Raw genomic sequence first — 14,686 nt, 5'->3', positions numbered from 1 at the left:
TGCAATAAAATTTCCAGAACTGACTTTAGCTGATTGGCTTGCATCAAGTGCTCATCCTGAAACACAAAGGCAAGTAACCAAAGAGAGGGTGGAGATGGGTAAATGCCCTGACTCACACAAAAATATTTGTTCAAGGCTGAGGCTGCCCGATGGAGTTGGAAAAATTAACTGTGGAAGGGCAAGTTCTGGCCTAGCCAGCCTTAGTCTCCCTGCTCTACCCCTGCTCTAACCAAACTAACATGAGCTCACAGATGGCCTTTGTTAAAGTCTTCATCACCATCTTTGTCCATCCATCTTCCCAGTTCAGAGGAAGATGTCAATGGAAAGGACTCTAGTTCTGTGGTCACCTCCCTCCTTCCTGATACACTTACAACACCCTTTCTCTGTAGTTGCCCATTGTTGAGACACAGTTGAGGAACACAGAAAGGCAAGGGGCTGGTGATGATGAGTTAGGTTTGGAAATGCGTCTGAGCTGTCCAATAAAACTTTCTGCAATGACTGAAATGTTCTATATTGGCACTGTGCAATGTAGTAGCCACTAGCCACATGTGGCTATTGAGCATTTGGAATGTAGCTAGTGTGACTAAGGACTGAAGTTTTAATTAACTAAAATTAAAATACTGTAGCCACACGTGGCTAGTACCCATGGTATTAGTGCAGGAGGTGTCCATGGAGAGATGGAGCTACAGTCTGAGTTGCACAAAGCAGTTTAGTGGTGATCAGACATGAGTTGTGGTTGAAGCCATGGACATGAATGAGATTGTCCAGGTAATATATGTAGAGAGAAGAGGTCCCAGGACTTAATTCTGGGGAACAAACCCCATTTAACAGGTAGGCAAAGAGAGAGGAGTAGAAAGTACTGAGATGATGTCTTAGGTTTCCCAGAAGCAGACCCTGTGATGAGGATTTGTGTGCAAGTGATTTATTTCAAAAGTGCTACCAGGAGAAACCAGTAAGGAAGTGGGAGAAGCAGGAGAGGGAAGGAGGGGAAACCAAGCAAACATGTGATCTCAAGCAGAGAATAGTTCAGCTTGATTCCGCAGGGGAGCTCCAGATGTAAGTCATGCTTCAGATTTGTCTGGAAACAAGGGAGCTGGGCCTTGCATATACCAACGTCCCTCAGCTGTTGACTAAGGGCTACCGCTGGGAGATGTCAACTCCCAGGCACTTCATCAAGGCGAAGCGTCCACTAGCCTGAGGGCATTCCTCAAAACAAAACAAAAAGACCCCTGGAAGTTCTAACTGTTGGAAGAGAAATCACACACCAAAGACCAGGGGGTGTGGGAGTATAGAATGTGTGTGTGTGTGGTGGTGGTGGTGGTGGTGGTGGTGGTGGGTGGGTGGGGGTTGGGCAAACACATCACACGTAAATGATAGAAAGGGATCCATGGCACTGCCATTGTCTCCCATAGAAAAACGCTGATGACTAATATTGCTTAGTGACTTTGGGAGTAATTTTGGGGAAATGGTGGAAGCAGAAGCCAAATGGTAGTGGATTGAGGAATGAATGGAAGGTAAAGAAGTGGTAGGAGGAATGTGGAGAGCTGTCCTACACAGTTTGGCCAAAAAGGGAAGGAGAGAGATATGGAGAGTTGTACTTTGAGAGGGTGGAAAGGTTTGCTCGTTTATATCCTGAGGGAGACTTGATTACGTCGGAAGTCTAAGGGGAAAGGAGCCAGTAGAAAGGATGGTAATTGAAGGAATGAGATTTGGGGAAGCTGGGAAGCATGGGATCCAAGGTATTAATATGTTAATATGAAAGAGAGAAACACTTCCTCCTCGGGGACAGGGGATGTAATACTCAGGATGCTTTCAGCTACAAGTAATAGAATCCCTCCCCCCAATTTAAGGTAGTTTAAACGTGAACAGAGGGGGAGTTTATTGGTTCACAGAATTGAAAAATCAGAGGTGGAATGACTTTCAGGGTTGGCTGGAGCCAGAGGCTCAAACAATGTCCAAGTGAAGTTCATCTCAGTCTCTTAGCTCTGCTTTCCTCTGGACTGTCTTCATTCTCAGGCAGGTTGTCCCCTCATAGGTAGCAAGATGGCCACCAGCAGCTCCAAGCTTACATTCTACCAGGTTAACAATCCTAGCAGAAAAAGATCATAGTTTCCCCAATAGCTCCAGCAAACACAATAGGGTTGAGTCTCATCAGCTCAGCTTGGGTCATCCAATTACCAACTGTTGTATAATGAAGAATTTGGTCTTTGTCCCTAGTTTCCTGGCACAGAGCTTTTAAAATACTTGGAATTTCCCACGTGACAGAAGTGTCTGTTATTCACGAGCCTCTTAGATCACAACCGAGTTTTTGTTAATAAAGTGACTAATGGCAAGCCCCTAGATAGCTAGCTTCAGGGTGGGGGCTGATCACCAGAAAGACCAACGTGTGATTAGAGGGTTGGGATTTTGAGCCAGTTTGACCTCCGGGAGGGAAGGGGGCTGGAGATCAAGTTTAGTCACATGGCAATGATTTAATCACTCGTGCCTAAGTAATGAAACCCCAATAAAAACTGGACACTGAAGCTCAGTGGGGCTTCCTGGTTGGTGAATACATTGGTGTGCCGAGAGGATGATATGCCCTGATTCTATGGGGAGAAGGCATGGAAGCTCTGCATTTGGACCTTCCCAGACCTCACCCTATATATCTCTTCATTTGACTGTTCTTGACTTGTATCCTTTATTGTAAAACTATAATCATAAGTATAGTGCTCTCCTACATTATGTGAGTTGTTCTAGCAAAATTATCAAACCTGAGGGGGCTCATAGGAAGCTCTGAGATCTGCAGCCAGTTGGTCAGAAGTGCAGATGGCTGGGGGAGTGGGGGCAGGCTTGTGGAGGAGTGAGCCCTTAACTTGTGGGGCCTGTGTTAACTCTGGGCACTTAGGGCCAGAACTGAACTTCACTACAGCAGTTGGGGTTGAAACAGAATACTAACCCTGAACCAACACTTGTGATCATGAGTGGTAGATTATGCTGATTGTTAAACACTGGATCACAGACCCATCATCTGAGACTGCAATGGGCTCAGCTCCAACCAAACTCCATGGGCTGAGCACAGCAGACGGTGGCTCTTCAAAGGAAAACCCGGGTTTCTGACTGGAGGGGAAGCAGTTGCTTGTGGGATTCTTCTGGAGGTCATCTTGACCCTCCTCTACCCAAAGAGGTGGGGATTTCTCCTATTTTGTCTTCTTTTTTGGGATGTCAAATTCAGTCTTGGCACTTTGGCTGGGGCCTCCTCCACATCATACTCCGCTCACTCAGGGCATTCTGACAGCCTGAAGTCCTCCAGCCTCACTGAGGCTCTGCCTCTGAGCCTACACACACCACTTCCCTCACTTCGGTCAGTCTTCCTCCCTCCAGTTTCAGGCTTCAGAGTATGGACTCCTCTAGGAAGCCATGCATGGCCAACCCACCTAGGCTGCCTCTCAAGTGCCTTTTACTTAGTAGCTTTTGTGTGACATTCACAAAGTGTTTCCAGTTGGAATGTTTCCAGTCACATCTGAGTGACATGAGTGTGATCAGAGTTCTGTGTTTGGAGGGGCATCCAGGGCCAGTATGGGGCATGGGGGGACTTGAAGCAGAGGAGACTGGTGCAGTGGTCCCGGAGAGGGCTGATGCCAACCTGTCCAGGGCAGTGCAGTGGGGTTAGTACCAAGGAGAATGTCCAGAGAGATTTCTGAGGAGGCACTGCCAGGCTGGTGGGTGGGGAAAAGAGTGAAGGATGCCCCTGAGCTTCCAATAAGTCTGTTGAGTGGCACCGAGGACAAAGCACTGGGTCCTAGTCCCCAATTTGCTACTAAGTGCTGGCAGCCCAGTATTCATTTCAATTACACTAGACCCCACCCCCTTTTAGAAGTTAGAGCTACAACAAATCTTAGAGATCATATAGTTTAACCTTGTCACTCCATCCCTATTCTATAGATAATAAAGCACAGAACCCAAAAAGTTACAGTGACTCACCTTTATTTTTAAAAGGAATGTGAATACAAACTTTGCTTCCCATTGAAAACATCAGGAAACTTAAGCCCAACACAAAGGCTCAACTGAAATGATTCAACACATAATTCCTTCAACAAATACTTCTTCACCTAAGCGTTAGGCACTGTTCTTACGGTAAAAAATAAGTTCTTATTGTCACAAGCTGGTGAGACAGAAAACAACAACAAACAAGCAAACTAATAAGATAATTTAGGATACTTAGGTGCTATGAAGAAAATCAAAGAGGACCATTGATAAGAGGGTGACTTGGGGGCTACTTCAGATCGAAGAAGTGACATCTGAGGTGGGACCTGGCTGAGAAGGAATAAGCCATGGGGAAAGCTACAGGGAAGAGCATTCCAGGGAGAGGGAAGAACATCTGCAAAGACCCCAAGGTAGAAACAATCATGGGATGTTTGCAGAACAGGATGGCCAGTGTGGCTGGGAGAGAGTGAGAGGAAAATCGTACTAGATGGGGCCATAGAGGTGGGCAGGGGCCAGATCATGCACCTTGTGGGCCACAGGGAGGAGTCTGGATTATTATTTTTTTTATATATAACAGTTTTATTGAGATAGAATTCACCTGCCATACAATTCACCCATTTAAAGTAGGACTTTGGATTTTATTCTAAGTGTAACAAGGAGTTGAGGGAGGATTCTTTTTTTTTTTCTTTTTAGTGAGGAAGATTAGCCCTGAGCTAACATCTGTTGCCAATCCTCCAACCCTCAGCCAATCCTTTTGCTGAGGAAGATCGGCCTGGGCTAACATCTGTGCCCATCTTCCACCACCTTATATGCGGGATGCCTGCCACAGCATGGCTCCATGAGCAGTGCCTAGGTCTGTGCCCAGGATCAGAACCCGGGAACCCCAGGCCACCAAAGTGGAGCGCACAAACTTAACCACTACACCACTGGGCCAGCCCCAGAGGGAGGATTAATTTCTGATTCACGTTTTAAAGATGGATCTGGCTGCTGTGTGGAGGATGGATTTGACAGGTATTGAGAATAAGAACAGAAGCTGAGAGACCCATTGGAGAGGTTTGTGAGGTAACCTAGATGAGAGACAATCCCAGACTGAACCACAGTGTCAACAGTGGAGACAGAGAGAAGTGGTCACATGTGAGATATATGTTGGAGAGGGAACCACCAGGCCCGGGTAATGGGTTAGATGTAGGGGTGAGGGGAAAGGAGAAAGGTGGTGCTGTTTATTCAGACGTGTAGGGAGAGTGTGGGAGAAAACGAAGAGTCCTATTTTGGATATGTTAAGTCTGTGGCACAACGGTGGTGGCACCCTTCAGTGTGAAAGGCTCATTAATAGTTCAAGGGCAAACGTTCACAGAGGCCTAGGTGGCCAGGCACAGAGGATACAGAGATAAAGGGAGCCCAGTCCCGGCCCTACTCAAATCACTGTCTCAGACAAGTGCAACCAAGAAACACGTCTCAGGGGACCAAGTGCTGTGAGACAGAATCAGTTCGGATGTATCTGGCAGGAAATAACAGACAATTCTGACACAGTCTGGCTTAAACAATAAGGACATTCGTCATCACACACTACAAGGAGTCCAGTCTTCTAAAATCCTCTTTGCTTTGTCCTCTTCTGGATTTTGGCTTCATCATCAACTGGGAGCAAGATGTGCACAGTAGTTCCAAGCTTCCCATCCAGACCCAGCAACATTCAGAGTCAGAATGAGGTCCAGCTCTTTGGTGTCCCCTTCTTCCTCTTTTTTTTTTTTTTTTTTTGGTGAGGAAGATTCGCCCTGAGCTAACATCTGTGCCAGTCTTCCTCTATTTTGTATATGCGTTGCTGCCTCAGCACAGCTGATGGGTGGTGTAGGTCTGCGACTGGGATCCAAACCTGCGAACCCAGGCTGCTGAAGTGGAGCATGCCGAACTTAACCACTACATCACGGGGCTGTCTCCAGGTGTCTCCTTCTTAAGAGTGAGGGACCCTTTCCTGGAAGCCCCCCTAAGCAGATCTCTTACCAATTATTGGCCCCAAAGGAGTCACACATCTAACCCTAAACAAACCCTCTGGCAAGGAGAATAGGACCACCAGAAGTGGACTAGACCTGTCAGGATTTATTCCTAGAACTTGGGAAAGGGCCACCCTGAACAAATCAGGGCCCTGCCTGCAGGAAGATGGAAAAATGGCTGTTCCGCAGGAGCTCAAAGTGTCTGCCACACAGGAGAATGAACAGACTGCTGGGGGAGGGGGGGTGGGCAGAAGGCCATTTGATTTTTTTTTTTTTAAAGATTTTATTTATTTATTTTTTTCCCCCAAAGCCCCAGTAGATAGTTGTATGTCATAGCTGCACATCCTTCTAGTTGCTGTATGTGGGACGCGGCCTCAGCATGGCTGGAGAAGCGGTGCGTCGGTGCGCGCCCAGGATCCGAACCCCCGCCGCCAGCAGCGGAGCGCGCACACTTAACCGCTAAGCCACGGGGCCGGCCCATGGGCCATTTGATTTTAAGAGCATCTTTTTTTAAGAGTTCAAGATTCTGCAGAGAACTTTTTTTATTTTAACCGTAATCACATAAATGTTTGAAAGAGAGAAAAATCTCTTTTTCTAAGCAAATTCACAACCTCCTAAAGTTAGGACTGTTTTCGACTTCCTTTGTCCCCACCCCCGACTCCCACCTTGTACACATGCTATTTTTCTATAGTAGCCAGCCTTCCTTCTTCATTTAACACTGCTCACAAGCATTTTCACAGGGGGTTGGCTCTCCTTGTCTCCGCAACTCTGAGTCCACCCCGTTAAGATTTCATCTAGCAGCTATGCCAAAATTCATGCTACCATATCCAGATACTGGGCACTTGTGTTCATTCCACTGTTTCACTGTGATATTGACCATAGGCACGGCTGGACATACGGGCAAATTTCCTGCCATCAGTCCTGCTCCCCAACATCAAAAGTTAGAACACATCTCTCAGCCTCCTCTGTTACAAGGACATATGATGATCCAGGCTTCTCCAATCAGACACATCCATGTGATACTTTGAATGTGCCCAGCTTTGGGGGCAGGGGGAGAGAGAAAGTCATTTTCTTGATGCAGAAGTGGCTTCAGTGCCACTTCAGTATCTGCTGCAGACAAGTCTACATCCTGGCATTCAGTGTTTGGTGGCAGTGGAGGTAGCAGCAGTTTTCTTAGCAGGTCAGATCAGTTCTATGGCTTGGGAGCTATTTCTCCAGCTCGCCCCACAATTCTGTAAGCTGCCTAACACCCTTAAACAAATCCCTCTTCTGCTTAAACTGGCCAATGTAACATCTGTTATCTGTAAATCGAGACTTCTGACTATTACAGAGCTACAGTCAACAGCTCTACCAAAAATTTTCTCCCTTTGGACTCTTTTCTGAGCACTGTGTTTCTCAAATTTCAGTCATTCATGTCCTCCTAAATTTGCCAAATACGCATACCACCCATAATATTATCTACCAAATATTGTTTTTTAAATTGATTAATTTTTAAACTCAGTATTTACTATGTCAGTCTTTTTTTTTTTTTCAAACTAATACACATTAAAATAAATACAGCATCACTAAAATAGAATGCATTAGTTCAAGTACCACCCCAAAAAATCTCACATCCTGGTAGTGGCCAATAGTGTCTTAGGATGAATTCCCAGGAGTGGAATGACTGAGGTGCAGGGTAGGGACAACGAAAACCCTTTTATACTGTACTAGCCCTTCCTAAGCAGAACTGATGGACTTGAGAGCCAGGAGAACAGAAGTCTTAGCAAGTTCCTCATTTTATCTGAGCAGCAAAATGACAGTTAAATTATAGTACAGTGCAGTGGTTAAGTGCACACTTTTTTGGAGTTTAGCTGTGTTGGGTTCCTTAATCATCTTGATGCTCGATTTTCTCACCTGTAAAACGGGGGAAATAATGGCTCCTACCACACAAGATAACATGGGGAGCATGGAATGTGAATCAACATGAAGCATTTGCACAATGCCTGATCCATAAAAAGCTCTAGTTCTGAGTTTCCCAAACTCCTCTGAGCTTAAGAAGGGTGTGTGTGTGTGTGTGTGTGTGTGTTATACATAAATACAGTTTCCCTGTCTGTGCCCAGGCCCTACTGAATCATAGTCTCCAAGGGAGGAATTAGGAAATCTATTTGAAACAAAAACCCATTGAGTCTTAGGATTTGATGAGTTTCGGAAAACACTAATCAGGGTTAAGCACCTGCTATTAATCCCAGGGTGATGAGATGATGGATGTTAAAGTTAAAGGTCACTTACTATCCTTGCACTCATTTCATTCAGTCAACAGACATTTATAGAGCACTAATTGGGTGCCCCGCCCTGTGTTGGGTGCTAGGGACACAGCAGGAACAAGAAAAACACAGGGTGCCCTTAAAGCCAGTCAAGGCTGGTCCCACACCCTCGGTGTCATCTGTAAACTGGGTAGGTGGGTGGGGCAATCCTCAAGGGAATTACTCCCTAGGCTGCTGAGGGGCTACAGGGGTGGACGGCAAAGCTTTGTCCCCGCAGGCTGTGAGCCAAGAGGGCGGGTATTTGAGGGTCAAGGACTGTGGGACCTAGAGGCCCCAGGACCCCCCATTCCTGCCTCCCGTCCAGCCCATTTCCTCTCAGAGCCAGACATCAAGATCTCCCTATGAAGGACATACTACTATTTTCATCTTACAGATAAGAAAACAGGCTCAGTGAAGAGATGGGTCACACGTGAGCCCCACTCCACAGGGCGCCCAGGACCGTCTTCCTCAGCCTGGCCGCAGAGCCTGGTCCTACCTCCAGCGGCGGCACAAAAGCCACCAGATCTCTCGCCAGGCTCGCGCAGTGGGGTGGACTCCAGGGCGTTCGGGGCCAGGACGTTCCTGAGCAGACCGCGCCGGGGCCGCCGCCTCTGCCTCCCGGAGGCCGGCAACCTCCCTCCGCACACGACCTAGCCTATCTGCCTCCCACGCTAAGCGCAAACCCAGCCCGCCGCCCTGGGAACTACAACGCCCATGAGCCTTCAGGGCGTGGTGCATTATGGGACGCTCCACGTCTCCCGGCGCCGCAAGGGAAAACTGCGTCGCCACCGTCGACCCGCGACGCCCGCGTGCGTCGTAGACACCTTCTCCACCCTTTCTCACTCTCGAGACACGGGCACCTTGCCTGACGTCTTCCGTCCTGCGCCCGGAAGTCGGCGGAGATGGCCATAAAAACTAATGGCTAGAGGGGCCCAGACTTATCCTCCCGGCCCTCACTTCCGCCGGAAGTAACCTACAGACGCAATTGCCCTTTCCTTGTTGCACGCGCGGGCACTTGGTACCCGGTACCCGGTATTCGGGGCGCGAGTACGACCACAATGGCGGCCACCACCCTGCTGCGCGCGCCTCTCTTCAGCGGTGAGGGGGCGAGAAGGGCGATGTGGGGGTCGTCGGGAGTGGCCGGGCTTGGACCCGCGTCCTAACTCCAAGCCTCTGCCCCTGCAGGTCTCGGCGCCGGCCCCACCCCAGTACTGCAGGGTCTCTTGCGGCCGCTGAAGGCCCCGGCACTCTCCCACTTGTGTCGCGGCCTGGCCGTGGAGGCCAAGAAGACCTATGTGCGCGACAAGCCCCATGTGAACGTGGGTACCATCGGCCATGTGGACCATGGCAAGACCACACTGACCGCAGCCATCACGAAAAGTAAGCGGAGTTGGGGTGGGGCTTCCGGCAGCACCCGCTCTGCTGGAGGGATCTGGAGCCAGGGAGGTGGGGCCAGCAGAGTGGCTGCTGGAGGTGTTTAGTGTGGTCCCGGGAGCCAGAACTCGCGCGGGCGGTGGGTTGGAAGATGCAGGAGACAGATTTCCCCTGAACATGAAGAACTTTGTGATGCATAAATCGGGGACCCCGAATGGCTTCCTCCGAGCCGTCGCCAGTGCCTTGTAAGCAGAGACTTTACCCTAGGGAAGAAGCAAGGCTGGACCTTGAGGCCTTTTAACGTTTTTTCCAGACTCGAACTTACCTCTGCCGGAGGAGTTGAGGGAGGGGGTCATGGAAGCTTTATTCTCTCAGGCTGTCCTTTGTTTAGGTGGGAAGGACCCAAGGCTGTGGCCTGGCCCTTGCCTCTACCTCTGGAACTTTAGCTGAAAGGTGTGTTCTCTTCCCTACCTTAGTTTTAGCCGAGGGAGGTGGAGCCAAGTTTAAGAAATACGAGGAGATTGACAATGCCCCAGAGGAGCGGGCCCGTGGTATCACAATCAATGCGGCCCATGTGGAGTATAGCACTGCTGCCCGCCACTATGCCCACACAGACTGCCCGGGTCATGCCGATTACGTTAAGGTGAGAGGTTGCTGGGGACAGGGCCAGGAGCTACCTCCTGTCAGGAAAAATGTTAGGCTTGTGGGGAGGAGGTTAAGATACTCAAGATGAATGGGTTTAGGATCATGGATTTGTGGGCATGGCCAAAGTGGGTGGTGAGGAGATGGTAGAGAAAGGTGGGCCTCAGTTCCTAACTGCTATGCTTGGCTAGATGGATGTGGAGCTGAGGAAGTCGTTGAACTAGGCTGTTTCTTCTGCTCCCTCTACCAGAATATGATCACAGGTACCGCACCCCTCGACGGTTGCATCCTGGTGGTGGCAGCCAATGATGGCCCCATGCCCCAGACCCGAGAGCACTTACTACTGGCCAAACAGGTACTCAGAGCCTGGGTAAGGGTGAAGAGAGGACGAGTGGGGAGTTGGGCCGCTCAGGACACCATCTCTGTCTCTCTCCCATCTACAGATTGGAGTAGAGCATGTTGTGGTGTATGTGAACAAGGCAGATGCTGTCCAGGACTCTGAGATGGTGGAGCTAGTAGAGCTGGAGATCCGGGAACTGCTCACTGAGTTTGGCTACAAAGGGGAGGAGACCCCTGTCATCATAGGCTCTGCCCTCTGTGCCCTTGAGGTGAACGCAGGGTTAGGCAGGGGCTGATGTTGGCAGAGGATGGGGCTGGATGGGCATCCAGAGCTCTGCTCTGAGTCAGGGGAGTGACTCTTGGTAAGTAAGAGAGCAGAATGGAAATTTGAGTCCTGTCACCTCCCCCCATAGCAACGTGACCCTGAGCTAGGCGTGAAGTCTGTGCAGAAGCTGCTGGATGCTGTGGACACTTACATCCCAGTGCCCACCCGGGACCTGGAGAAGCCTTTCCTGCTGCCTATAGAGTCAGTTTACTCTATTCCTGGTGAGGACTGCACTCATTGGCACTCCCTCCCCCTACCAATAGCCTCCCCAGAGTCCCTGATGTCCTGTCCTGTTCTCTCCCAGGCCGGGGCACAGTGGTGACAGGTACACTAGAGCGTGGCATTTTGAAGAAGGGAGATGAGTGTGAGTTCCTGGGACATAGCAAGAACATTCGCACTGTGGTAACAGGTATAGGAAGCAAGCCTTGGGACGCAGGGGCTGGCTCCACGATCACCTTGCAGATCCCGTCTCTTTACCCCAGGTCTTCCACCCTTGTTTCTTCTCCTCCTTCTTAGGCATTGAGATGTTCCACAAGAGCCTGGAGAGGGCAGAGGCAGGTGACAACCTCGGGGCCCTGGTCCGAGGCTTGAAGCGGGAGGACTTGAGGCGAGGCCTGGTCATGGCCAAGCCAGGTTCCATCCAACCCAACCAGAAGGTGGAGGCACAGGTGAGGGCTCCAAGTGATGGTGGGCAGGGCTGAGCCAAACTGTCCCCTGCAGAGGGGCATTGCTTCCAGCCAAGCCCAGCTCCACCCTCATTGCTCTTTCTCTTTCAGGTTTACATCCTCAGCAAGGAGGAGGGTGGCCGCCACAAGCCCTTCGTATCCCACTTCATGCCTGTCATGTTTTCCCTGACTTGGGACATGGCCTGTCGTGTCATCTTGCCTCCAGGGAAGGTATGGTGGGTATAGGGAATGTGATGGAGTAGAAGGAGCACTCGTCATTATCAGCTCTGCCTCACAGTTCCACAGATGTGACTTGGGTGACTTTTCCTTGGGTGAAGAGAGGCTGGCTGATGATGTAGATGAAACTAGTGATGGAAGGATCTGGACCAGTGGATTTAGGGGGAGTGAGTTCTCATCCAGTATTCCTTGGGTTGAAGTAGGTTAAACACTTAGCTATACTAACTAGCATTTACCCACAGAAAGATTTCCCAGAAAAGGGTTCCTCTTGTTGAGAGTTTCACTATATGTAAGGGCTCAGAGAAGTCCTGTGACTGAGAAACCTGCATAACTCACAATTTCCTCAACGTTTTTTCTCAAGAAGGTACCTTATGAACACTGATCACTGGTCCTTTTCTGTCTTTGTACATGCTGTTTGCATCTGCCTGACAGCTGGGATGAGGCTGTCCCCAGAAAGAATCACCCTGCTGCATTTTCTCCTCAGTTTTAATCTCCTTGATAGCCAGCAAACAGTTGGAGTGAAGACACACTGAAGGCCATGTGTGATCCCTGTCTCTGCCCCCTCCAGGAGCTCGCCATGCCTGGGGAGGATCTGAAGCTCAGCCTAATCTTACGGCAGCCAATGATCTTAGAAAAAGGCCAGCGTTTCACCCTGCGAGATGGCAACCGGACCATCGGCACCGGTCTTGTCACTGACACGCCAGCCATGACTGAGGAGGACAAGAACATCAAGTGGAGTTGAGTCTGGACCTCTGCTCAGGCTCTCGCGTTCAAAGCTGCACTGGTCCGTGTTCTCTCCTGGTGCGCCCCTTCCCAGGGCACAGGCTGCAACCCAGCAGAGTGCAGCCAGACTGAGACTTTCCCTGGGCAGACGGGGCCATGTGGCCTGCCAGGTGAGGTAGGTCAATAAACTGTTCTGTGAATAGTAAGCTAGCCTGTGTCCCGTGTCCTTTTGGAAGTTGGAGAGGATGGGGGAGTATAAAAATGGAGCTGAAGCCCAGGACAGATGAGCTTGTGAGATATCCCTGAGCTTGCCTCTGTGGTACAGGCTGGAAAAGCTCTGGTCCTAAAGCTGTCAGCACTGCTGTAACACTTGAGAAAGGCACAGAAGCCAAAGGAGAAAGCCAGTTTAGTGAGCTTTCTGTGATTGCCTAGCAAAACGCTACAGGAGGATACTGCTGGATATTAGTTGGGGTCAGCATGGGCTCAGCTCAGGTGCCAAACCCACCTCATTTCCTTTGAGTAGTTACTAGGCTGTTAACGTCTAGCTAAGAGCCTTGTTTAAGCTCTGTGATACTGGGGACTATATCTTCCCCGTGAACCAGCACATAAAGAGGTACTTGACAAATACATAATATGTGTGCTTGATGGGTAATCACTGCTGTGTCACCAATTCCAGACGCAGGAGCGAGAAGTTACATAATGAAGGTTTCATTTTCAGCATTTACTGAGACTTAAAATTAAGAAAAAGGCTGTTTATCAAATATGCAGGGAGTGAAATGCTGACTTTTAAAAACTTGAAATGACTGGCGAGGATGCTTACCCCAAATGAAAAGTAACATTCAGCAGGATTAACGGACACCCCTTTCACTCTTGGATCCTGACAGAGGAGTATATTTGGGACAGACAACCCACTGATGAGCAGCTCAGAGACACGAGGCTCTTGGGCCTAACCAGAGGGCCATCTTGAGAAACTCAGAAATCTGACCTGTGACCCCAGAGCAGAGACAAACAGAGAAGCAGGTTTGGCTTGAGGGAAGGACATAAGAACAACTTCACAAAAAAGTACTAACAATAGAGTCGATTTAGTTCTACCCTCCTCAGTGTCCAAGGGGAGGCCAAAAGGTCTCACAGGGAGTTACCTGACTGGATGAAGTCTAAGTTCCCTTCCAACTTTGAGATTTCTGCTCTCAGGAATAAGATGATAAATTATAACCTGCAGTCCTTCCATAAAGCATCAAAAGTAACACCTGCAATTACATCTCTCATGGTATTAAAGATCTATCTCTCCATCTGCACCTGAAACATCCTGCACCTAGCTGAAAGCTGCCCTGCTCCTGCTCCATCACTACCCCTCAACCCCAACTGACATCCCCCAAGAGGGCTCTTTCCCTTGAGACCCCAAACCACCCCTTTTTAGCAGTCAGTCAGCTGCTATAGATAACCCCGTTTCTCACTTTTCTTTACATACCTTTCCCCCTCCTCCCCCAACCCTATGTCGGGCAATTACCAGATTTCAGATCCACACACTCTGGGAATTCTTCCCCAATATCTAACCTTCATTATTCCTGCCCTGGTCTCAGCCAATTTTCTCTGGCTTTGGTCTGAGCTAAGATACCCCTGCCTACCATGGAGCACCAGTCCCATCCTCACAATCCTCTAAGGAGGAAATTATTTCCGTTTTACAGACAAGAAAACCAAGGCCAGGTCACAGAGCAAGAATTCCAAACTGCTGCCTTGAACAAAGGAAAAAAACCCTCCTCTGAAGCCTGTTATTTCTACATCACATGCTCTTCTGGCCCCGTCAATAACCCCGAGTTTAGCTCCTGCTCCCTTAACCTGGCTCCTCAAGCCAGCCCTCTCCCCTCTTCTCCCACAAGCAGCTTCACCTTCACAGCTCTCACCCAAGACCTCTCAGCTGTGCACCATTGAGGCCTTTCCCTCCAGCACTCAAGCAATTTTCAGTGTAAAGAGAGAGACATAATTCATCAAGTATTTATATTAGAAATGAAAACTTCAAATCACACCTCAAGATGAGGCTGATTTTGAGGTGAGAAAACAAGTCACTGGGAGGTTGGGTGACCTGTGCAGTAGTCAGAGCCAGAAGGGCAACATCTCTGGACCATGCTCCCACCCTGCCCCATCTTGGGA

General features: G+C 49.3%; 1 protein-coding gene across 1 annotated transcript; it reads left to right on the top strand.

The window, feature by feature from the left end:
* Positions 1-9,146: 9,146 nt before the first annotated feature.
* On the top strand, positions 9,147-14,670 carry TUFM (Tu translation elongation factor, mitochondrial). The gene is made up of 10 exons (XM_058569762.1): positions 9,147-9,331; positions 9,419-9,613; positions 10,084-10,250; positions 10,500-10,604; positions 10,693-10,857; positions 11,002-11,134; positions 11,218-11,322; positions 11,430-11,581; positions 11,690-11,809; positions 12,384-14,670. The coding sequence occupies exons 1-10, from the start codon at positions 9,292-9,294 to the stop codon at positions 12,555-12,557; spliced, it is 1,356 nt and encodes a 451-aa protein (XP_058425745.1). The 5' UTR covers positions 9,147-9,291; the 3' UTR covers positions 12,558-14,670.
* The last annotated feature ends 16 nt before the right edge of the window (positions 14,671-14,686 follow it).

The sequence above is a fragment of the Diceros bicornis genome, chromosome 26, assembly GCF_020826845.1.
Source record: "Diceros bicornis minor isolate mBicDic1 chromosome 26, mDicBic1.mat.cur, whole genome shotgun sequence".
Classification (NCBI taxonomy): domain Eukaryota; kingdom Metazoa; phylum Chordata; class Mammalia; order Perissodactyla; family Rhinocerotidae; genus Diceros; species Diceros bicornis.
Note: the sequence above shows the minus strand (reverse complement) of the source record. Positions and strands in the feature narration are given on the sequence as shown.